Source organism: Chinchilla lanigera, unplaced genomic scaffold, assembly GCF_000276665.1.
Source record: "Chinchilla lanigera isolate Chin_1 unplaced genomic scaffold, ChiLan1.0 scaffold00011, whole genome shotgun sequence".
NCBI classification, from domain to species: Eukaryota; Metazoa; Chordata; class Mammalia; order Rodentia; family Chinchillidae; genus Chinchilla; species Chinchilla lanigera.
Window position 1 is genome coordinate 20,038,689 of NW_004955412.1, and position 23,199 is coordinate 20,061,887.

General features: G+C 58.1%; 2 protein-coding genes across 8 annotated transcripts in view; one reads left to right on the forward strand and one right to left on the reverse strand.

Annotated features, from left to right (window-relative positions):
* Bcl9l (B-cell CLL/lymphoma 9-like) overlaps positions 1-20,369 on the reverse strand; it is a 29,070-nt gene extending 8,701 nt beyond the window's left edge. The window contains exons 1-5 of one of the 7 annotated variants that reach the window (XM_005378276.2): positions 19,935-20,369; positions 13,782-13,839; positions 4,759-4,860; positions 3,114-3,499; positions 2,390-2,509 (exon numbers count right to left, since the gene is read on the reverse strand). In XM_005378276.2, coding sequence (XP_005378333.1) covers positions 2,390-2,509; positions 3,114-3,499; positions 4,759-4,784 — 532 coding nt within the window. In that variant the 5' untranslated portion in view covers positions 4,785-4,860; positions 13,782-13,839; positions 19,935-20,369. Of the gene's footprint in view, positions 1-2,389; positions 2,510-3,113; positions 3,500-4,758; positions 4,861-13,781; positions 13,840-13,932; positions 14,042-18,413; positions 18,435-19,934 lie in introns of those variants that run through there. The other 6 variants (XM_005378277.2, XM_005378278.2, XM_005378280.2 and 3 more) reach the window with 6 other exon arrangements.
* On the forward strand, positions 5,436-21,218 carry LOC106147859 (fibril-forming collagen alpha chain-like). The gene is made up of 4 exons (XM_013510976.1): positions 5,436-5,678; positions 19,480-19,588; positions 19,988-20,739; positions 21,049-21,218. The coding sequence occupies exons 1-4, from the start codon at positions 5,436-5,438 to the stop codon at positions 21,049-21,051; spliced, it is 1,107 nt and encodes a 368-aa protein (XP_013366430.1). The 3' UTR covers positions 21,052-21,218.
* Positions 21,219-23,199: the final 1,981 nt, after the last annotated feature.

Sequence of the window (23,199 nt, forward strand, 5' to 3'; positions counted from 1 at the left end):
CTCATAGCACCCAGGAAACACTGTCAATTACCAGCTTGTCATAAAGGAGCTTACGAAGGGCACACGGGAAGAGCTGCAGAAGGACGGGCAAGTGGGAAAGGGTTCGGGGCTTCCGTGTCCTCCTTGGGCACTCCGCCCACTAGGAAACTCCACACATTTGACTATCTGGAAACTCCTCAAAGCCACTCTTTTTGGTTGTCTTTTTTTTTTTTTTTTTTTTTGAGACCTCATTAAGTATAACTGATCAAATCATTGGCCATATGTGATCAACTCAACCTTTAGTCCTTCTCCCTTCCCCAGAAATTAGGGGTGAGGCAAGACTTGAAGTCCCAACCCTGCATTCCTGCCTTGCTCTTTCCAGGAACCAGTCCCATCCAGAAGCTCCATAAGAGCTGCCAGCCACCAGTCAACACATTAGCATACAAGACACTTATCACTTTGAAGATTCCAAGGATTTCAGGAGTTGAATGCCAGGAAACAGGACAAAACCAAATATATATTTCACAATATCCCAGGCTGACATACTGGGAACACTCCCAGAATAGACCAGCCACCCTCCGCACTAAGAGAAGGTTTGTTCCATGGTCACAAACTTGGTTCTCACTCAGTCCTGGCCTAGAAAAGACGCACAGCTGGTCATCAATGAGTCTAGGTGAGAGGGCTGATCCATTCCCATGCCAAGAAGAACAAGTCACAGCGCCTGGCAGGCAGATAGTAAGTAATAGCACCCTCAGATAACACAAGTCCAAGGGGCTGGGGATTTAGCTCAGCGGCAAAGCGCCTGCCTGGCAAGCGCAAGGTCGTGAGTTAGGTTCCCGGTACCGGAGAAAAACCAAAAAAAAAAAAAAAAAAAAAAAAAAAAAAAAAAAAAAAAAAAAAAGATAACACAAGTCCACTGCCTGGCAGGCCCAGCAACGGACTCCTATGGAAAAGCCTGGCTGACCACCACACAATGGCCCTGTCAGAAAAGCACAGCCAGAAGTTTAGGGGGAAATGAGGGCTGACCTCAGTGGATGGGAATGCCCCGGAAGAGGGAGGTGTAAACTCAGTATGCAACAGGCTTCTGGGGACAAACGCCAGGGAGGGCTTATTACAGTAAGGAACTTTCTTCTGGTACAATGATAGTACAAGCTCATTCACTCCTCTACCAACCCTGGGAGGTAAGGATGATTCTTATGGAAAACTAAAGTCCTTTCCCCAGTTTACACAAATAATAAATGGAGCCCCCGGGATGCAAATCTAGGCAGACTGATCGTGGAGTCTGGGCCGTCAGGGTCTATGTCATCCTGCCCCTTCATTAAGAGCTCTTCCGGAATGAAATGGCAGCTCAGCTAAAATAATCACAGTTGTTGGGTATGACAGCTTCACAATGTCTTTTTCCTACCTCTCTGTGTCTCCTACAGTGGTATAGTCTAATGTTACAAAAGTGAATTGGGGGGACAAGGTTGGGGGGAGTCCTGATACAGGAAGCAGTTCCCCCACTGAAGGGTTCTGCCAAGTCCCGTGGTGGCAAGGGGGACCCGGCACCAGATGGCCTCTCAAGTCCCAGCCAGCTGCACAGCCTTCTGCATTGACCCAGCATCTGCTGACTGCTTCCTCCACTGTAACAGGCCTCATCACACCTACTCCCGGGGCTGTTACAAAGATTCAATAGAGCATATTGGTTTTTCTTTCTCTCTTTGGCTTCAAGAAACTCACAAAATTTAACATTCTCTAGCTTCTTCCTTATGCACTCAAACTGTCTCCCTCTCCCCGCAAACAAACGTAAGCTTTTAGAGCACAGGCTTTGAGGGCAAAAGTTGCCTCTGATTCTCTACAATCAATCACTCACGGAACGCCCAGATACACAATGATCACTAAAAGAATGAGGAGACTGAGCATCTACCCATGCCCACTCCCCGTGCTGGTGATGAACCCCAGCCACTTGCTTCGAGTTGATGAGAGGTTAGAAACAGCACCAGAGACACGGCCAAGTGTCAGCTCATACCCAGGCTGAGCACAGATTTGCCGGTGGGAGCCGACCTTTCAGCTCAGAGAGGCTGGACCTTCACCACCCTCCTTATGCTGACCAGTAGGTGGCAGCATAGGCCAGGAATTCATGGTAGAGGTATGATGTGGCGGCCAGGAAAGGGGCCACCTGAGAACCCACCCCAGCTAAGTTCCTATGGGCAGGCATTGAGCACCTAGAAGGACTGGGCTGTCACTGGTACAGGGAGAGACAGTGTGAGAGGTGAAACAGCAGAGAAGGCACCTGGGCTCCTGGCACTTGCCCTTTCTTGCTCAGTCTCAGTCCCCTGAAGCCCTAGGTGAAGGGAGGGAGGCATCCTCAGGGCACCAACCCCCAGGGGCACCATGGGCTACAGCACCCAGGCATCAAATGGGCACTCACTGTGGGTGGCCCCAATGGGCTTGTCGTCCTCCTCGCTGTCGGGTCCGGAGCACCATTCGTCCCCACTGTACGGCTGCTTCCGCTCCAGTACACACCGCCGCTTACTCCGGGGGGCCACCTCTGCCCAGGCAGGATGCAGGCAAGGGTAAGAACGTGAGTGCCCAGAGACCCTGTCCTCCCGTACCCTGGGTCCCTTCTCCAAGATGCCTCACTCCAGACCACGGTGGGCACTTTGCCAGTCCTTGGCCCCCACCACACCACCATTTGTTTCTGATTTTTCTCTTCATCCCTGGCTGCCTGTCTCCCCTTCCCCCCCACCAACACCAACCCAGCATAATCCCCAACCACAACTGGTTCTAATTAGGGCTTGGGGGGAGGGGGGACCACTGTGTCTCTTCAGGCCCCAGCCCCAGTTCCCAGAAGGCTCCCACCAGCCGGGATACCAGGAGCTCCGGGAGGTGTGTGGGTCTTCTCCTCACCCCAGGGCACCTCCCTCTCCCGCTCTGGGGCTGTGGTGGGATGTTGAGGGGCAATGAGTCCAGAAACCCCATCTCTCTGTGTGGCCCTTCATGGGTGGCAGGAGGCTTAAGACAAAGGTGCCAGTGCATAAACGCTGGAGAGGAACATGGGAGATTAGCTAAGGAGGGCAGAGATGGTCCCCTGGCTGGTTTGCATCTTGGGCTGTGGAAGATGTTATGGTCTCAGGGATAAGAAAATGGGGTACCTTTGGCCTCCGAATCCAGGGAGGGGGTCCCAGCCTCCCGTTGCTCTCCAGAGTCCACGGACACGCTCCGCTCCCGCTTCACCTTGCCCTTGAGGGAGCTGAAGGGGGGCACCCCTGCCTGGGGGTTCTTCAGACTTGAGTTGCTAGGTGAGATCTGGTTGGCCTTGGCCCCATGGCTCCCCGCCCCCACGCCCTTCGAGCCCAGGTTGCAGGTGGGTCCTTGGTTCACATTCTGGTGCTGGGATTGGGCCCCGCCATTCCCTGTCTTGCCATGATTGGTCAATTTATTTTCTGGGTGCATTGGCTTGGCTGGGGCAGGGGGGCAGTGGCCGCGGGGGGACAGCGGCGGGCTCCCTGGAGCTTCTCTCCTCCTGGGGTGGGGTAACCTGGGAGAAGGTAGGAGAGACGTGAGAAGTTAAGCCTTCTAGGGGCTGGCCCTGCCTGGACTTTAACCACCCCATCTTGTCTCACCTAGCAGGGGCCGCTGGATGGCATCTCAAGACCACTTGCTATTCCCTACTGGACAAGACCGGGTGCTCTCTGACACTCTGGAGGGTAACGATGGAGCAACTTCCCCTGTGCCCCCACCCCAATTCAAACTAAAACCAGGGTCTTGAGTCGGCAGAGGCCTTCCCACCTCTCGCCCCCAATATCCATCAAACTGTAGGACTCCTGGGCAATCCCTCTCCTCTAGCACCTGACCGGTACTAAGCACCCTCTCTTCTCGGGTTTGCTTCCTTCAGACTCCCCTCAAGGTCCCAAACCTCAATTCCCACGTGTCCCCACACCATCGGAGAAAGGCCACTGGACAGTGAGTCACTGCTCATGCCCCAGCCCCATTCCCCAGGGAACGTGAGGAAATGCATAGCCGAGAATGACACCCAGTGGTCCCCACAGCTCCCCAGAGCCAGAGGGGCAGGCCAGAGGAGGGTGGGCCGGCAGGCCGGAGGCAGGCAGGAGCAGGAGGGGGAGGGGAGCGGCATGTCAGGCAGACTGGAGCGCTGCTCGAAGCCAAGGATTCCTGCAGCCTAGGCTGCGGGCCCTTTAAGCTCCAGCCCGCTTCCCCCACAGCCTCCCCCTCCCCGGAGACCTATTAATAGCCGCTGGAAAGATCACATCACGGGAGAGGATATTTATCCCCCCTCATTCCACACCAGCTCAGATTTATTTCAGCTCTGCTGTCCTGCTGCTGCCGCCTGGCCCTGTCTGCCGGCTTCTCTTGGGGAGGAGGAGGGAGGCAGGCACCTCCCTCCACACACACACACACACACACACACACACACACATACACATACACCCCAGCTCCCACCCTCAGCTAGTCCGAGGCCAGAGGGCGCCATCGGACCCCACAGTGGGGTGGGGGGTCTGCTCTGCCGTTTTACGAGAGAAGAGCTAGAATGGACAAGAGGCAGCCGCCTTCGCTGGCTGCCGTTCCCTCTGCCTCCTCGGCCCAAGCACTACGGCTGGCTGCGGCTCCCGCCTGCGCCAGGCATCCCACCGTACCCTTTAGCCAGGTGGTCTGGGAGCCAGGTGCCTGGGGAGGGGCTCAGTCTCCAAGCCAGCACCGCTTGGCCCCGTCCACCGCTGGGCCCTTCCCCTGCCCGCTCTCCACACACACGTCCCGCCCTCCACGACACCCACACACCTTGTCTTGTTAGCCAGGATCCTCATGGCTCCCACACACAGTGGGGCTACGGCCCCTCTGCGTGCCCCGGGCCCAGCCAGGTACTCGGTACTGGAGCACGGACTGCAGCAACAAGCCCCAAAGAGAAAACTTGTGACTTGGGGAGGGGGAGGGAGAAGGGAAGACCCAACAGCCCTGAGACTAGGGAACTGGATAGGGTAGGGTGGGACTGGAAAGGGAAGACTAGGAGATGGGGTCTCGATCCCCGTGGCCAGTCTAATCCCCATGCCTCCCGCACCTTGCCCTCGGGGAGCTTGCAGTCTGCAGCAAGCCCCTCCCCGCCCCCCAGGGGCTGCAGACGCAGAGGTCACTAATAGGCTGGGCCGCCAAGGTGCCGCGTGGGGCGGCCGCGAGGTCCTCTCGGGCCCTGGGGCGACTTGGGCTCCCGACACGCCCCTCACCCAGGGCTCGGGAATCCCTCTCGCCCCGCCCCGCTCAGCGCCCTGCCCCAGGGCGCTCCAGCCGCGAGGCGGCAGGGGTGGGGGCCCTGGCCCGCCCCGCCCCCAGCTCGAGGCCTAGCCCGTGCCCATCCCAGCAGGCCCGGGCGGGCAGCGAGAGGCCTGGCGGGGCCCCGGGGCTGCAGCTGGGCTCTTCTGGAGACCAGTAACGCTGGCTCAGATTCCTCACCGACCGCAAGAATGCAGGAGCCTCCCCTCCCCCCGCCCTGCACCCCACCCCGCCCCCCTCGGCCGAGCCCGAGCGAGAGGCAGCGCGAGCGAGCGAGCGAGCGAGCGAGCAGCGACAGAGCCCGCGAGGCAGCGAGCGAGGAGCGAGGCCGGCAGGGTGCAGCGTGGCTTCCGGGCCCGCGCGCAGGGCAGGCACGCCGGGCAGAGGCTCGACGGCCCCCGGGTGTCGCGGGGCCGGGGCGCACAGACCCACAAGTACCCGCACCCTGACACACACACTCATAGCTCACACGTGGACAGGGAGACAAAAGACACGCAGCGCGCCCAGGAAGCTAGAGGCAGCCCGCGGAAGGGTGAGGTGCCCACCCAGGGGCGCGCAGTCCCTGGGGCCCCTGCCGGCCGAGGGAGAGTTGGCCGGCGCTTGGAGCACGAGAGAAGACTGAGGCCTGGTCACGAGGGAGCCATAGAAAGTTGATGAGCCTGATAGTCACAAAGAAACCACACAGGGCCGTAGGTGCGCCGACAAACTTACACAAACACAGACGCCTCGCCCAACCACCCTATGCTCACCACCCCCCAGCAGCGATCCTGGTAGAGGTGGAGGGAAGGGAGGAGTACTGGGCCCAGGAGCCGCGTCTGGTGACAAGCCGGGCCAGACACACCCGGAGGCTACACTGGGACCTCGGGGTGAGGGAGCCCCACCTGGCACCCTGTGGGAGTCTAACCTAACCTAACCCGCGAGCACAGAGGCCTTTCCTACTGCCGCTCAGTCTTGGGGGAGGAAGGCTGCTCAAGGAAGGTTCCAAAGTCCGGCTTGGCTTGCCGCCCCCACCTCCTGCATCACAATCAGGAAATAGCAAGGAAGGAGGCAGGGACACCCAGGCTTAGAAGTGGGCCTGTGGCTGTCACCTTCACACCCTGGCTGATTCTCAAAACTACCCCTATTTCACTATGAGGAAACTGAGGTCTGAAGAAAGGACGTGATCTACCCTTAGGTCACCTGACAGATGTGGGAATGCCACCCACTTCAGGCACTGCAGTGTCACCTGGGAGCCTGCACCAGATAGGTGGGCTTCTGTGTTCCAGCTGATTCAAAGAGAAGGGTGCAGGCCGGGGCAAAGGCCCTGTCTTCTATTTACAACCTCAAAGGTTGAGGACCTAGCCAGGCCTGGTGGTTCATATCCTGTAACCCCAGCACTTGGGAGGCTGAGGCAGGAGTACCTGCAAATCCACAAATAAAAAAAGCAAGGTGCTAAGGATGTAGCTCAGTATGAATGCCCTGGGTTCAAACCCTGGTACAGGGGGGAAAAAAAAGAAAAAAGGACCTATAATAATTTGGAGAGAGGGTGTTAGAAAATTAGTCCTCTTAGTGCCCCCAGTGAGGCCAAAGCTTCTCAGAAGAATCCTAAGAGTCCTCTCCGAGCTAGAACTCCACCCCCTGCTCCCACCCTGCCGCAGGGCCTAGGGCAAGCTGAGTCAAGCATGGATGAGTCAGGACTTTCCCATCTCACACCTCCCCCCTCTGCCCCTCAGGAGTCCCCAGCTCCCAAAGACCCCTCCTCCTCTACACTCAGTCCCGGGAGACACCTGCACGGTCTGGCCACAGGAGGAAGGAGGGCTGCTGTGTGCCAGGGTAGTTTTTAAACAGCGATAAAGAGGCCTTCCACGCACCAGGCCAGGAGCTCCTGTGAGGAAGGACGGGCCTGGGACTCTGGAAACACGGTGCTCTTAGGAGGCGGGGTGGGGAGAGCTGATGTGTGCTCACAAACAGGGAGCAGGTGCGAGTCACCTGAGTGAAGGGCCAGGACCATACCCAAGAGAATGTGCCCCGAGGCAAGGTGGCTGAGGCAAAAAGCCTGAGATCATTTTCCCCCTGCTGTGTAACACAGAGGCGGGAAGCCAAGCCCGAAACAGCCTACAGGTTCAGGTGGGCTTGACGTAGGCTGGAAGAGAGACAGGAAGGCTCCAGCACCCATAACCTCCAGTATGATGCACCAGGTCTGCCCCCCCTACACCGGCTGCCACAGGTAGGGCAGACATTCCCACGCCTGTTTCCACGTTGGGAGCCCCTGCTTGGTTGACCAACTGGCCCATGTGTCTAATTGCACTGCTCAAAACCACCCCAGGGTTGGGGATAGAGATCATTGGCAGAGTACTTGCACTTGAGTGAGGCCCTTTCCCACCACAGAAACAAATAAAAAATAAACCAAAGAGGCTGTAAGAAAAAATGCTTTGGAAGTCAAGAGTGGTGGTACATGCCCATAATCCCAGCACTCTGGAAGGCCAAAGCAGGAGAATCAAAAATTCAAACCCAGCCTGGGCAACTTAAGGAGATCCTATCTCAAAAGGGGGGCGGGGCCGGCGCTAGGGATGTAGCTCAGTGCAAAAACCTGGGTTTAACCCCCAATATTGCAAAAGTGCTTTGGAGGGTCCATGTGCCCACGTGGAGTGAGCAGGCCCCTGGCACCTCTAGGAGAGGAAAAAGTGCAGCCAGAAATCCTTGTGTCCCCAGTAAGGGACAGGGTCCTACTGGAGACAACAGATATGACATCCTTGGCCTCTGGCTCAGAGAGGTACAGTCCCTGAGAAAACAAGGTCCCAAGTCCCCTTTCTCCGGGGTGTCAGGACCCTGATCCTTAGATGCTCTTCTCTACCAAGTCACTTCCTCTTCCTGAGGTGCTGACTGGAAGCCAGTGAGGTCAAGGATTCATCGCCCAGCAGGAAATGTGCTCAGGGACAAAGGTGTTGTTTGGGACCCTCAATACGGGGACTTCCCCTGCCTGGGTTCCTAGCAGCTAGCAGCTCTCCTCACTTCCCCCCACCCCTGCCAAAGGAGACCATGCAAATCAACCATTTTTGCTTGGGAGGTTTTGCCTGGGAGTTTCCAGCCCCACCCCACCTGTCGCCTCAGGGTAAGGTCAGGCAAAGCCAAGCCTACAGGACACAGAAATTCTGGGTCCTAGACCCTCACAGTATAGGATCTCTGAAGGGCCAAGGTGGGGTGGAGGTGGGGGAGCCTGTCATTTCTGGCCCACTGTCCCTGCTGGAGCCTGTGGGCAGTTGTGGCATGGCCTGGACAGACCTGGGGTCACCTCACTTCTCTTGGTTCCTTCAGCCATTACCAGCATGATAAGCCCTTGGGAAATAATCATGCTCTGGCAGTGGGGTGCCCCCAAAGATTGCTGCCCAATCCCTGGCTGCTCCCTCCCCCGTTGGGGAGGGCTGAGGAGGAGGTGGGGGGCACAAGGAAACAAGACAGGGCAGGAAGCCCAGGCAGGCGGCGGGCACTCTGGGCCAGGCACAAACAGCCAACACAGGAAACCACAGCCCACCCCCGCCCACCCCACCCACCCAAGGCTCTGGGAGAAAGGAGTGCCAGAAGCCTGGTACCCCAACAGAAGCCAGGGCCAGGGGTTAGCCCGGGGCAAGGGAGGGAGGAGCTTGAGACTCTCCAGCCCTCTCCGAGGCCCAGATACTACCTGGGGAGGGGGAGAAGGAGGCCTGGCTGGCAGGGATGGCGCTGCCTCTTTAAATCCACCGAAATCCCGAGCTAGGCCCAACCCAGCTCTGGTTTCACAGGAAGGAAAGGAGCTCAGGAGCCAGTAGGGCAGGCGGTGGTGGCTGGAATTAGCCCCACCAGCCCAAATATATCTGGTCTCCGCCTGCCACTCCACTGGCACTTCCTGCCTCTGGCACCTGCACCAGAGTAGGGGTGGGAGAGGGTCGAGGTGCCACTTGTATTCTGTGGGAGACCCCTTTCTTCCTGTTGCTGCATACACGGGGGTAGGAGATGACTTTCCGAGCCTGGCTTCCCAGAACAGGCAAGGAGAGATGAGGAGGGCAGTGCCCTGTGGGCCATCACCTGGCCTTGGTCCTCCAAGGGGTTAATCTGGCCCCTGTTTAGCGGGGTAGGGGTGGCCCAGGAACCTCCTTCAAACTGCCTGGCTGCTGGGAACAATGGGACCATTGTGGGAGGAGTGCAGTGCGGGCAGGCTGCTGGCACAGCCTGTGCACCACGGGGCGGGACCTCACCCAGTGCCTGCCTGCCTGCCTTCGCACTCTGCTTGCTCTCCCAGGTACGGCCAGAGGCGGACACATCCTTCCACCCCGCTAGCCTTGTCTGCCTGGCCCAAACTCTTGGCACCAGCCGCAACTAGGGGCCATGGCGCTCTGCCCACATTGACATCCAGACTGCCATGGCCCTCCAGGAAGCAGGGGCATGTGGGCCAGGACAGGGTGGGGGTGATGAGACAGGATGTATGCCTGTGATCCTCCTGCAGGGGAGACAGGAAGGCCAAATGGGGTTTCTGGTGTCAGTCTTGGCACCCTCAGACAAGGAGGGCTTAGGGAACTGTGAGGGCAGTGACAGGCATGGTCCCCTACCTCAGGCCTTTTCCACACCCATCCAATGGAGGGGCTCCCTGAGGAGCTCTGGTGCCCAGGGCAGCCTCCTAGAGACTGGGTTTGGGACCTGGCAGACACTGTGGTGCAGTGGAGTAAGAACCTGCTTTCAGACAGACGGACAGGGTGCCAAGCACACTGCCTCTTCTGAGCTATGGGATCTTGTCCACCCCTTGGTCCCTCTCAGCCTCAGTTTCTTCATTGGCAGAACAAGGATAATTAGCTAGTCATGGTGGCGCATGCCTGTAATCCCAGCACTTGGGAGGCTGAGGCAGGAGGATCACTGCACGTTCAAGGCCAGCTTGTGCTACATGGTGAGTTCAAGGCCAGCCTGGACTACCTAGCAAGACCCTGCGTCAAAAAAAAAAAAAAGGATAATTTTACAGTGAGATAACTGTGGTGAAACTAACAATGCCTAAGATATACTAGCTCTCAGAACCCTATCTCCGGCCTTTATGTCCCCTTCTTTATCCCTTGCCATGGCATCCAGATACATGGGCATGGGGCTGGGGATTTAGCTCAGCGGCAAAGCGCCTGCCTGGCAAGTGCAAGGTAGTGAGTTCGGTTCCCAGTACCGGAAAAAAAAAAAAACCCCAAAAAAAAAAACCCAGATACATGGGCATGTGGTAAAGGTACGTCTGGTAAGGTAGGCATCATCCACATATTTGCCCTTACAGTGCCCAAGTCATACTGGTTTCAGCAGATGCAAAGACATGGCTCTCCCCTGCCCTCCACGAGGCCGGTTCCCAGTGCGGGCTCAGCCCAGGCCTCCCTGGCCTCTCCGACGCACGCAAACCCACAGCATGAACAGAGAGTCTGTTCACCTCTTAGCTTCAGGTCTGTGTCTCAAAACCCCAGGAGGCAAGTGAAGGAGACCTCCCTGTCCACAGGGCGCATCCTCTCCACCAGACACCCGCCCGCCACCCAGCCTTCAGCAGCCACTTTGTGGGACTGGCTGGAGGGGGCTCACACTACTCCCTTGCCATGCACCTCTTTAAGGAGCAGAGGGTCTGGGAGAGAAAAAGGGACAACTGACAGCAGTTCTGGAGAGTAGGAAGTTCGGGGAGAAGCCCTGTTCTCTTTTTGACAAGATAGGACTGTATCTCTTGGGGTGGCCCTGCAAGCCCCCAAAGGGTTAACAAGGCCCTAAAAATAACCTGCTCCCAGCAGGACCCGCTGATCAGAACCCTCCAGCCATCTGTTCCCATTTTCTCCTGTTCATACTGGAACATCTGAAACCAGCCCCAGAGCCCCAGCCCAATCCCAAAAATAGCCCCAGCCTGCCCAAGGAACAGGCCCCAGAGGCTGGGCACAGGAGGTATGGTCGGCCCAGCAGTGAGGTATGGGCCAGGCAGATGGTGAATCCTCACTCCCTAGGCCCATGAGAGACAATGTCCTCTCTGTCCCAGAAAGGTGGGGAGCAGAGCCAGAGACTGACCCACAGTACCTTGTACTAGGCCAGAGAGGGCATCTGCTCACTGGGCTCAGGCTTCAGACTCAGGAGCCCTGGTACCCAGACACTTCTACCACATCTTAATCCCCAGAAGATCCCAAGCACCTGTCTGCCTGACTCCTCACTGCAGGCGCACCCCATCCCTGAAGTGTACTCTGGGACTCCTCAGCCCTCCCGCTGCCCCAGTCCCTTCCCAGTGGCACTCACAGTCCCCCAGCCCAAAGCTGGACTCTGCAGCACCAGGAAGGGTGCCAGGGGTGCCTTCAGATACTGCCATGACTGCTCTGCATGCAGCTCGAGGGTGGTCCCTCCCTGCCCAACGTGCTGGGCATGCCCACCCAGGCTTCTCCATACAGCACAGGCCGAGGCACTGCGCCTCCACACTCGGGGAACTGCCCAGGCAGGGAATCCAGAGGACCCTGAGACCTGAGGCACCTAACAGCTGCCACCCACACCACAGCCCTGCACTGCCACTTTTCTTCTCAAGGAAGGTCCCTGAGCCCTAGGCCAGGAAGAAGAAGAGGGGGCCATCAAACAGCGGAAATGGGGTGGGGGTGAGAGGGGTGCTGAAGCTGAAGGGGCGAACAGCTGAAGGGGTGGGGGTGGGGTGCCTGGGGAGAGAGGGAGGGAGATACGCCCTCAGCTCCGCAGGCCCACGGCTATCTATCTGGAAAACTTGCAGTCCAGTGTCAGCTGATGCTAGCAGCAGGAAAACAGGCAGCAAAAGGGGGATCTGGAAAGGTATTAGAATCCAGGAGTCCAAAGCACTAGAAAGGCTGCCTCTTTTCCGTGCCCACACTGCCTCCCCTGCTACCAATCACTGCCCTGCTAAAGCCCTTGGGAGGGCTGGAATTCCTGGGAAGAGCGCTGACTAATAACAGTGAGGAAGATCTCCAACACTTATTGAGCATTTACTTAAACCCTTCATGAGCATTTTCTAATTTAATCTTCAGACCAACTCTACTAAAAAGCACTTTTATTTATGTATTTATTTTGAGCCAGGGTCTCTCTCCCCACCCCCCACCCCTTTCTCTCTCTGTCTCTCTTTGTGTTACCAAGGCTGGCCTTAAACCCTGGGCTCAATCCTCCTGCTTCAGCCTCCAGAGTAGTTGAGACTTCAGACATGTGCCACCATGGGCAGCCCCCTGGGAAGTGCTTTTATTATTCCCATTTTACAGGTAAGAAAAGGAACACTGGAGTTAAGTAACCTGCCCAAGATGCACAGCCCATAGTTAGAAGAGCCCAGATTTGACAGTGCAGTAGTTGGAATCTTAATCCTTGCACAATATAGGTGCACCATGGTCTCAGCCCTGCTGTGACGAAGGAATGTCTGGGCCTCAGGCCCTCATCCCGCATGCCTCCCTCAGTGCCTGATGGGTACCATGTCCTGCACTGAAGGCCACAGTTCCCGCCTGGAAGAGATCAAAGAGACAGCACCGCTCCCAACCCCCTCTACACAGGTGCCCTGCCTGGCCTGAGCTCCAGAGAGCAAAGTTCTTAGGCCTCCCCCACTCCACCGCGCCAGCCCAATCCTTTACCTCCTCACCCATCCAGGTCCCTAACAGTCAGCAAGGTCACAAGGCAAGTTTCCAGGACAACAGCACAGAACCCCCGCTGAGAGATGCCCTAGGCTAGAGAGGAGCCGGCTGCCCCTCTCACCCCCAGATGGGGGTCAAAGGTCAAGTGGGACTTGCCAGGCGAAGGGTGGAGTCCAATCCTTGCTCCCCACCCACCTGCTCAGCCACACCTGTCCACTGCTCCCCACTTTTTTCACTACAGAGTTGGAAGCAGGTCCACTTCCTCCCTGGCCCTGAGGGGGTAGTCACCTCCAGGGGGAGGGTGGGGACAGTCGATGAAGGGACTAAACGCCCCTGCCTCTGGGACAGCCCAGGAGAAGCACCACCTCCTCCCTGCCCCTGGCTTCCTCCAGCTTTCCCTAGGCAGACAGGAGCCCACAGGAGTGTTTGTTGTGAATTCAGGGAGTTGTTGCTAAGTAAGGAAGAAGGGGAGGGAGGCTGTGTGTTTGTGTGTGTCCGTGTGAGTGTGTGTGTGAGCAGCGTCGATGGGGCCAGGGCAGCAAGAACCACACTATCGTGGCTGGTAGCCACTCTGGCTTTGACTCAGCCAGTAGAGGCCAAACCCATTAATGGTACGACCAAGAAATCTAGTTCACCCTCCCGGGCCAGCGACTGAGCTCCAGGTCCCCAGCTCCCACACAGGGAAAGGTCCAGTTTAGAAAAGGGTTTTAACCCTCTCTCCGCCAGCCCCGCCCCCACTCCCTCCCCGGGTTCTAAATTGAAGGCTATTTGCACCCCAGGAGATAGAGGAGACCTCCCTCCTCTAGGGGAAGGGAGTGCAAGGAGAAGTGGGGGCAGAAAGCCAGGAGGAGGGACCAAAAGACAAAAGCCAGGCAGGAGGCTAAGCCAGGATGATCTGGCCATGGCCACTGCGGACAGAGATCAGGGAGGCTGAGAAGGACACACAGGAGCACATGGACCTCTCACCTCTGGAAGAGTGTGTGCTGGGCTCAGGCTCAAGGGTGTGGTCTGGGATGGGGGCTCCCTGTGGAGAAAGGGTCACAGCTAGAAGCCCCAGGCCAGCAATCTACGCCCCTCTCCTCCCAGAACCCCCTCCCATAAACATGTACACACGCACACAGCCTGCAGCTCCAGGAAGTGTCTGAGCTCCCTACCACCACCAGGACTTCTGTGGACTGGCTGGGAGCCAGGCCTGACCCAGCTGCCCCACAACGCCACTCCCCCTCCTGGAAGAGGAAAGGAGGCACTGGAAGCCCTCAGAGTTCCCTGAGATCTTGGCCTCACAGGGAGCAAGGAGGGGCAACTCCCACGACCTGACCTTGCCTGAGGACCTGGAGGGGGGGAGGCACATGGGAGGCAGAGGACCCCAGCTTCCAGCAGCAGTCACCCCCAGGTTATTCTATCTGGGAAAAGAATGGCTGTGGGTCCTATATCCTTGTGTGATCTCCTGGCTACAGCCTTCTCCCAGGAAATACAAAGTCCCTGGACCTGGTCTGGGTGGGAGGGTCCCGTATGGGAGTCCACTTCAGCATTTCAGTAGAGGGGGCTGCGTGAAGCTCCCACAGCAGGCGGGAGGGAGGCTGGTGGCTGGGCTCAGTTTGTACTGGGGGTCAAAGGGGAGTTCTTTTCCGAAGAATTCTGGGAGAGGCGCCAACTAGAGCAAGCTGCTAACCACCCCTCCCTCTCACTGCACTGGGGGGGGGTGTCCCTGCCAACCAGACTTAACCCTCTCTAGCCTGTGCTGCTCCCAAGCTCGGAACAGGGTTTTTGGGAGGGGTCTGCTGACTGAGCTCTGCTTCCAAAGCTAGGAGGTGGGTGGTACAGGGCACCCACCAGAATTCAGCTGGCTCCACTGGGTCCCATCTGGCACCACCCTGCCCTACTACCACCTGGTGACTTTTCAGGGCTCATCTCCTGAAGGTGTCTGCAGTGACGTGTGTGTACGTGTCTCAGAGACCGAGATTGAGAAACAAACTGAAAACTCCTTGCCAAGGCCCTCCCCCTGCTGGGTCACTGAGCGCTGTACCAACCTGTGCCTCCAGCCCTCCCTTCTTCCCACTGTGCCTGGCGAGACCAGAGGCCGCCGGTGGGGAGGTGTAAAAGGGACAGTCTATCCTCATGTCCACCTCCTGCTGCTGTCTGCAGCTCTCCACTCAGACCACAGCCCCTGACCCAGCCCTCTTCTTTCTCCGGGTCTTGCCACATGTACTCCTAGAGGAAAGCATTCGATTATAGTCTGAGATCCCAGGAAGGGAAACTGAGTCATGCCACAGTATCAGCGCTTCCAGTGCCTGAATCCCAAACCAACTCAAGTCCACAGTCACTACCCTCACCTTGACCAAGAAACAAAAAACAAAACACTTGGAACCTATCCTCCCACAGAATACCATCTGACTGCAGTAGGGAAGGAGTGAGATTAAACCTCACAAAGGACTTCCCTGGATCAAGGCTACAGTGGCAGCTGGCCCCACCCCAAACGCATAAACTCCAGGCCCTTCTCTGTCTTCTCCTAGCACAGAAAATGTTGTGTGTCCTGTTCTGCTGTTCACCCCTAGCCAAAGAAGCCAACTTTTCTGAACCTTCAATTTGTCACCAAGCACCCAGATGCGGTATGACTGGCTGTTCCTTATCCCCAGTGAGGCAAGTGACCCCAGGGATGGAGGAGTGCCTTTCCTTTCCCCCAGCCCATTCCTCGAGAACACTGAACTTCCCTTAACAGCCACCACTCACTCCATCCTCAGGACTAGAAGGTGGGCTGGTGGTGCAGGACCCCTCACAGCGCTGAGCATTCACGGTGAGAGGCGCAGGGGAGGGCCCACCCCACCCCCACCCTCAGGACAGTTTATCCCAAAGTGTCCCCACTCTGCCACTCTCTCCAAGGACCACAGAGCTGCCAGAAGCCTCGGCCCTGCTCCAGGAAACCTCTCTATCAAAGAGCAGAGGACTCCTCGTCCCAGGCCGCGGGAGACCTGTGACTACACACCCCAGATATGTTCCCAGGGAGCAGAAGGAGGCGGGGAGAGACACAAAGCGCACACGTGTACACGCGCATACGCACACGCACACATCAGAGACACACCCCCCGCACACTCCGCAGAGATACCCCACCACGTGTGGCTGTGACAGACACACACTCAAGGTACTTCCACAAAGGACTCCCAACTCCAAGCAGTGGCCCCTAAGACCCCTAGATCCTTGCATATTGAGAGACAGCCCAGGAGAGCCTGGGAATGTCCACATCAGCCAGTCACACAAAACCACCACCCGAAGTGTACACTCACTCGGGGACACCCCCACACACACATGCAAACGTGTAGTACCTGGCCATGTGCTATAACACAAACTCAAACACACCGCCTCCAAGTGCACAGTGTGAAGTCAGATGAGAGGACAATGTCCCTCTCCTAGTGGGGAGGGGAGCTGGAGGGGGTGGAGAAGCTCTCAGAGATTTCAAAACAATCCTGGTTTCGAAATGCTGGAAATGCTGGATTCAGGGCCATTCCCAGTTGGGGGTGGGGGAGGGACAGGCCAGGCCAGAGCAACCAGCCCATGGCAGGAAGAGGGACTGACAGAGGGAGTCCCAGCCTGTGGGGAAAGGGGCCCAGAAAGATGTGCCAGGCTTAGGAGGGGCAGCCAGCCCAGGGCCAAGTAGGCAGGGCTTCTGGAAGGACAGGCTTTGGCTTTTGCCCCTGACAGGGAAAGTGAGGAGGCAGGAGAAGGCTGCCACCTCCCCTCAGCTCTGAGTAAGGCGAACCTCCCTGTGCCCCTTCCCCACTTACAGGCAGTAGTGAGCCCCTTCTCCCCTCAGAGTACCGCCCTGGCTCTGCTTCCCTGCCAACTAGCACAACCCCAAACTAAGGGATCAGAGGGGTGGGAGACAGCAAAACCCTGCAGAGTCTGGGGTCTTCCCGGACTCCCCACACTCCGGATGGAGTGAGTGAGCAAACTCCCAGAATCCCGTGTTTGTCTCCCCTCCAGGAGGAGGAGGACCCTCGGGGTAACTGAGGCAATACACACAACGTACCCCTACACCCAGGAAATCACCCCTCCCACAGCGGCTGGAATGCCCTCACTCCCCACCCCCACCCGCCAAGGATGGCCAAGAGCGAACCCAGGGAGGGGTGGGAGGGGAGGTCAGGCCAGGCTAGAGGTGGGGCTCTAGAGGCCGGCCCTGGCACCCAGCAGAGGAGACACCAGGCTGCCTTCAGGGCTGCCCATCCAAGTGATACGCAGCCTCTCGGAGCTCCAGGGATGTGGCCTAGTCCCTCAGATCCTGGCCCTGGTCACCCAGCCGTCCATCTGTAGCTCTGGGAATTCAAGGACGGGACTTGGGAAACTTAGGGCTCTAGAGAAGCGATCTTGAGCCCTGGCAGGAGCCCCCACCCGATCCTTCAGGCCAATCTGAGCCCCCTTCCCCAGAGCCCTGGGAGTAAAGCCCCCCACCCAGTGTGGCTCTGGTGGGCAGCTGTTGGGGCTGGGAGGCAGGGGCACAAATGCCAAGCTAGCAGCCAGGTGCTCAACAGGTTGAGCCAGTCCCTGGAACAGCGGCCCCACCCCAGGGAGAGAGCGGACTTGGCAGAGGCTCCCTGCCCACGGCACCCAGCCTGTACCCGCTTCGCTCCCACGGCTGCCCACTTTCCCACGGTGCCATGCCCCCTCTGTCCCCTCCCCCCTGGGTCAACACCTGGACAGTGCCCTGGGCTCTGCTACAAGGAAGCAAAGGATGTCATTTCCCTGTCACCCTTGGGTGCCCAGGCTCTTGAGGTACCTCACTATCTGACACCAAACAGGCCCAGAAAGAACAATTGCTACATCAGGGCAGCAGGAGCTCCACAGGGCTCCCACCCCCTTGCGGGCCTCTTTTGATCCTGGGAAAACTGGACACAGACACCCTGGCTCCCTGGAGCTGCCCTAAGGCACTGGGACAGAACTTCAGCCTGCGGTGCTGGCGCCAGAGGCAGTATGGAGGCGCCCCCAGCTCTCCTCTTAGGCTCCGGGAGGAGAGGCTGCAGGTCTGGGTGACTCGGTTCCCTCCAGTCTTGCCAGAGCTGCTGCCACTCACAACCCTAGTGCCTTCCTCTCACCATGCTCCTGGGCTCCCTGGAGCTCCATCCCAGCCATGGGTCCCCGCACAGACAGGCAGCCCCCCTTTGCACAGCATCTCCTTTAATCTAAAGCAGGTGCCAGGCATTCCAGCCCTTGCTGAGTCGACACTGCCACCCGCTAGGCCTCTGCCCAGAAGGCGACTGCCCTGCCTTGTTAAAGAAGTTCGCCCCCAGCCTAGGATCTTGCCTAAGCCGTGTACCAGAAATCCAAAGTGGAGTCATGGGTACCCAATGCATCTTCAACAAGCAAGTTCACCAGGTCCCACATTACCAATGAAAGGCTAGCCCCAGGTCTCTGCGGCTCGACCATCCTTCTCTAGGACCCCATAATAATCCGCGCCCTCCCTGGACTCTCCACTCTGGGAGAGACTCTTTCTGAGCCTCCAGAACCCATCTCCAGCTACAGAGATCCTGCTACCCTGGGATACAACAGTCACTCTGGATGCAAGATGATATTCTACCCCCACCCCTCCCGGCATGAACCCCAGCTCACCTCAGTGAAGAGCAGCACAGTTAGCAGAGAAACCCCTAGAGGGAGATAGACAGGACACTGGCCTTCCCAGCCTGATCTTCTGAAGCCAAGAAGGCAGATGGGGGTGGGGGGCGGTGCTTTCTTCCTGGTACCAGATCCCGGCCTCCCTTCCTGCCCCTCACCTTCCACTTTCCCCTAGTCCTGAGGCTTCTGTCAGGAGAGGCCCAGAGCTGACACCAGGAAGACAGGGCCTGAGCATGCTCATCCCCTGGGGCCATGAAATCATGGTCCTGGCCCACAGAAGGCAGCCAACCCTGTGCTAGGGAGCAGTAGAGGAACCCCTGGCCCAGGAAGTAGCTGCTCCCTGGAGAGGCTAAGAAGAGGGGGAGAATGACACTCTCCCCACCCCCACCAGGTCTCCTTCAGAAAAGCTGCTCAGAGGCACCTTGGCTATAGATAGTACGGACAGCTCTCCCAGGTAAGGCAGTACCCAAAGCTGAGAGGAAGGAAGGGCGGGCAAAAGATCGAGGGAGCAGTGGAGCTCCTTTCCCAGGGCTCAGTGAAGGGCCCAGCTCACCTCTTTCAGAACAACACTTTTCCTCCTGCAGCACAGCCCTCCTCCCCCAGGGGACACAGACACACACCCCAAGCAGCAGACAGACAGGAGGAGGGGGGAGGCAGGGGGTGTCAGAAAAACCCGGAAGGAAGGAAGCCGGACAGACAGACAGAAGCTGATACTGATTTCACTACTCAAGAGACACCCTCCAGGCTCCCAGACTTTTAGGGATATTCTCCTTCTTGGCCCCCAACAGGGAGAAGGGAAGAACAGACTTCCATCTCTTCTGAAACCAAATTCCAGCAGCCCCGGGGTAGTACATACCCGGGGCAGAGGGAGGCCTGAGTCTCACTTCTCTCCCTCACATACTTCCCACAAGGGCTTCTCTGGACCAAGACAGGGACCACCTCCCCTCCTGCGGGGACACCTCCGAGGAACTGTGTGGCTGCCCCACCCCCAGCCAAGCCCACAACACTCAGAATCCTTGGCGGGGGAGGCTCCTCCACTCACACTCCTACTGCTCAAAAGCAGCGCCTGCGGGCAGAGGGTGAACCCAGCTCTCCCCTGTCCCTATCCACCTCCTTCTGGAGATCCTACCAGCCGAGGAAGGAGTGCTGGGGTACTGGCACCCACTGTTCGGGTGAGCCTAGGAGGGGGACTACATCTCCCAGAAGCCCCCAGGGCAGGGTTCGCTGCTCCAGCTGGCCCAAGGCCGGCCTTGTTCTCTGCGCTGGGGTGGCAGGGTCCCCTGGCTGCCCCTAAACCCTTCTGCCCGTGCTCTGTGGCTGCCAACCAGACTGAGAACCTAGGCGTAGCCTCCACTGACCCTGCGGGCACCCCCCGCCCCTTAAACAGCCTGGGGTACATGCCAGAGGGCAAGAGACAATCAGACCGTGTTTCCCCTCCCCAATTCAAACTGGATCTCCCTTTTCGAGCTCCTGCTGGCCTGACATGACTTTCGCCCTCGCCCCCAGCCCACCCCTCACCTCGCGCGGGTCGGGGGTCCTCACGCCAGGCCGGAGCTGGACGCCATGACCAGGTCGGGGTCGGTGGGTGGGTTGGGGTCCTCCTGCTCTTCAGCTGGAGGTGCGGAGAGGGCGGGCGGGCGGTGATCTTTTGATCCTGGAAGCCTTGATCTCAACACCAGCCCGGCCCGGGAGAGGGTATCCGGGGATTGCTGGGCGCCTGGGTTCCTGCCTCCCCACAGTGGAGCATGGTCGTGGGCGCCGGGCCGCGGCGGGAGAGCGCGCGCACCCCGCGAGGCCGGGGCTCGGGGCTGGGGTCTCGGCCCCGGACCGCACGGCTCGGGCTCCCGCTCCTCCTCCCTTCCTTCCTTCCTTCCTTCGCCTCCTCCTTTCACTTTCCCCGAGGCCCGCGGGGACGGCGGGCGCGGGGCGGGAGGGGGCTGTTGGGCGCTTATTGTCGCTCGGACGCCGAGGGTCCGGGTCGCAGCCCCCGCGCGGCGCGGCGCCGGGGGACCCAGGCGTGCTGGCGTCCGGCCGGCTGGCTCCGGGCGGCGGCGGTGGTGCAGCGGCCCCGGGTCCGGGGCATGTCCGGCCACTGGCTCCGCCGCGCGCCGCCGCCTCCCCGGGCTCCCCTGCGCTGCCGGAGCCTCGCGCGCCCCTCCACTCGGCTCTTCTCCCCAGCCTGAATAAGCATCGGGGCTCTCTGGCTGCCTCCTTCTGCCTTCATACCAGAGCCCGGAGAGGCCCCTGTCAAAATAAGAGCTCCCCCATCTCGCTCGACTCCTCGCCCAACCCGGCTCCCCCAGCCTCCCAGTGGTCTGACTCGGTAAGGCGCCCGACCGGCCGGTGGGAGGCAGGTTGGCCCGGGGGCGGGGAGGGGAGCTTCTATCCTGCTCTCTTCCCCATTCCTGAGCACTAGGGAGGAGATGCGCCAGCAGCATCACACGCTAGAGAAGTCTGACAAACCTACCCTCCTATCTGCAGGGATTGGAAGGAGTGGGAGTCTCACACACATACACACACACACACACACACACACACACACACCCGCGCACACCGCGCTGGGTCCCCCCTTCATTGTAACCACCCACATCCATTATGCACTGAACATCTCTTATTCATCTTCTCCTCCTAGTAGACCATGAGGTCCTTCAGGACACAGACAGAATTTTTTTCATCTGAATCCTCAGCAGCTCCAGGGAGTGCTAAAAAATATTTATGGAAGTGAAACCTTTGTCTCCTCAAAAGAACTCTCTCCTAACCTCAAAAGCTACACACACACACACACACACACACACACACACAGCTCTATAGGCAGCAGATGCATTGAAAAATAAATTGTAAAAAATAATTGTAGTTTTTCAAAAGCATCTCGTGTGTTATTTCAATGTCTTCCACAAACCCACAAAAGCTGTTACGGTCTCCTTGTACAGGTGAGGAAACTGAGGCTTGCATTACCTAAGCTATACTCGGGTTACATGGCTAAAATGCTACAATTTGATCTCGGCCAGCCCCATCCCTTCTGTGTTACAAGTGACAAGCACTGACTACATCAGAAAGGAAGGACTGCTTGTTTCCTGTACCCTCATCTCAGACAGTCTCCAGGCAGCTCCCCAGCCTGGTGTCTGTCTGTCTTCTGAGCATTTATCACTATGTACAACCACCTCCACACGTGCTTACATGTTTTGTCTTGTTTCTCCTGTGTGTGCATCTGATGAACCCCCAAAGATTTCTGAGGGCCAGCCCATGCCTCTGTCCTCTGTGTTCTCCCAGGACTGATCAACAGCTGGCTGTGTTGGTAGGACTTCAGTCAATGCTGACTTGGGTTGATGAGGCCAGGAACTGGACACAGGGCAAGAGGGACAGTAACATCACAGAAAGATGGTAGCACTGTAACCCTTGTGTGTGCCAGACACATCGCAGTTTCCAAAGCACTTCATGCAGGTCGTCTTGAGCGAGCTTTAATCCAGTCAACAAAACTTCCCCAAGTACGGTTCCTGCTAACTTCTGGGCCAAGCCCCCTGTGAGGTTAGAATCATCACAATTCTATGAAATAGGTTTTATCTTGAGTTAAAGGGAAGGAAACAGAAGCCCAAAGAGGATGAACTCTGTCATGAAAGGATAGTGCTAGGACCCATGGAAACAGGGCTTGATTTCTTCTCTCTCCAGGGTCCAACGGATAGAATGGGCCACAAGGCAGAAGGCACCCTCGGAGGGTGTTCGTTAGAAGGGTCCACTCCATTTAGGTGGGTCAGACACGTAGATGTCAAGGCACACGATCCCTTTGGCACAAGCCCCATTAGTAGTAGGTCCAGGAAGCAATGTCTATAGGGGTGAGTGGTAGCTGGGTTGCGAAGGATTGGGAATGTGTCCCACTGTAAAGTTCAGGAGTGTTCGGTATGTCCTGTGGAGCAGCCCTGAGGCGCGCTCCCCTGGGCGGGGTTGTGACTCATTCCTCCAGCGGAGGTTCCAGGTCTGGATGCCGAGCCCGAGTCTGGGCAGCCACGAGTTCTGGGTGGAACCCTGTAGAGAGAGCGGAGGACATGAGAGAGGCGAGCGACCCTTTGCGGGAATCGAGCAGCTCCCTCTACTGGCAAAGTCGGGGAAGCACCGTGTGTGTCCGTGTATCTGTGTGTCACTGTGTCAGAGGGTTGTCACAGGTGTGTCAGCGGGTGTCGGGGCGGCGTTTGTTGGTGGAAGTGCCGGCATGGGTATGAATGTGTGGAGATGGCTGTTTGTGTCTCACTGTGGCTGTGCCCGCGCCGCTCGTGGCTTTTTCTGGAAACAGTACGTGCACGCAATCGCGTCTTGTAATGCGATTTATTTCGGGGCCGGGTGGGGGGCAGCCCTAGGGTGCCTTTCCCCCTAGATCATGGCATCTTCCTGTTTCTGCGGCGACTAGGACGAACGGATCTTCCTGCTGGTGGTCTTCACCAGCTCGTGCATTAGCCAGCGAAGGTAGGAGCGGTTCTGGCCCGAGAGTTCCGGGGAAGGGATTCTAGCCCCTAAAGCAGCGGGGACCCAGGAAGGGGTTAACCTGGAGCCCCACAGTGACTTCAATCATTGGCTCAGGGCACTGTCAGTTAACTTTCTGGGGGCGGGGCGTGCGAGACCGCAGTCGGACTGCCCAGCGCCCCTCACTTACCCCTCTACCCCCCACATCATTTCACTGCTGCGCCTACACCCCCATCCTAGTGGAGACTCCTGCCCGGGCTCTGGAGGAGGAGCGGATCTGGGCATCTTGGCTTCCCCACTCACTCCAGCTGCCTGGCTTACTGATAGATGG

Coding starts and splice junctions, on each gene's coding strand:
- LOC106147859 (XM_013510976.1), top strand. CDS start 5,436: ATGCAGGAGCCTCCCCTCCCCCCGCCCTGCACCCCACCCCGCCCCCCT. Junction 5,679..19,479: donor CGGGGCGCACAGACCCACAA/GTACCCGCACCC, acceptor GCTCAAAAGCAG/CGCCTGCGGGCAGAGGGTGA. Junction 19,589..19,987: donor TACTGGCACCCACTGTTCGG/GTGAGCCTAGGA, acceptor CGCCATGACCAG/GTCGGGGTCGGTGGGTGGGT.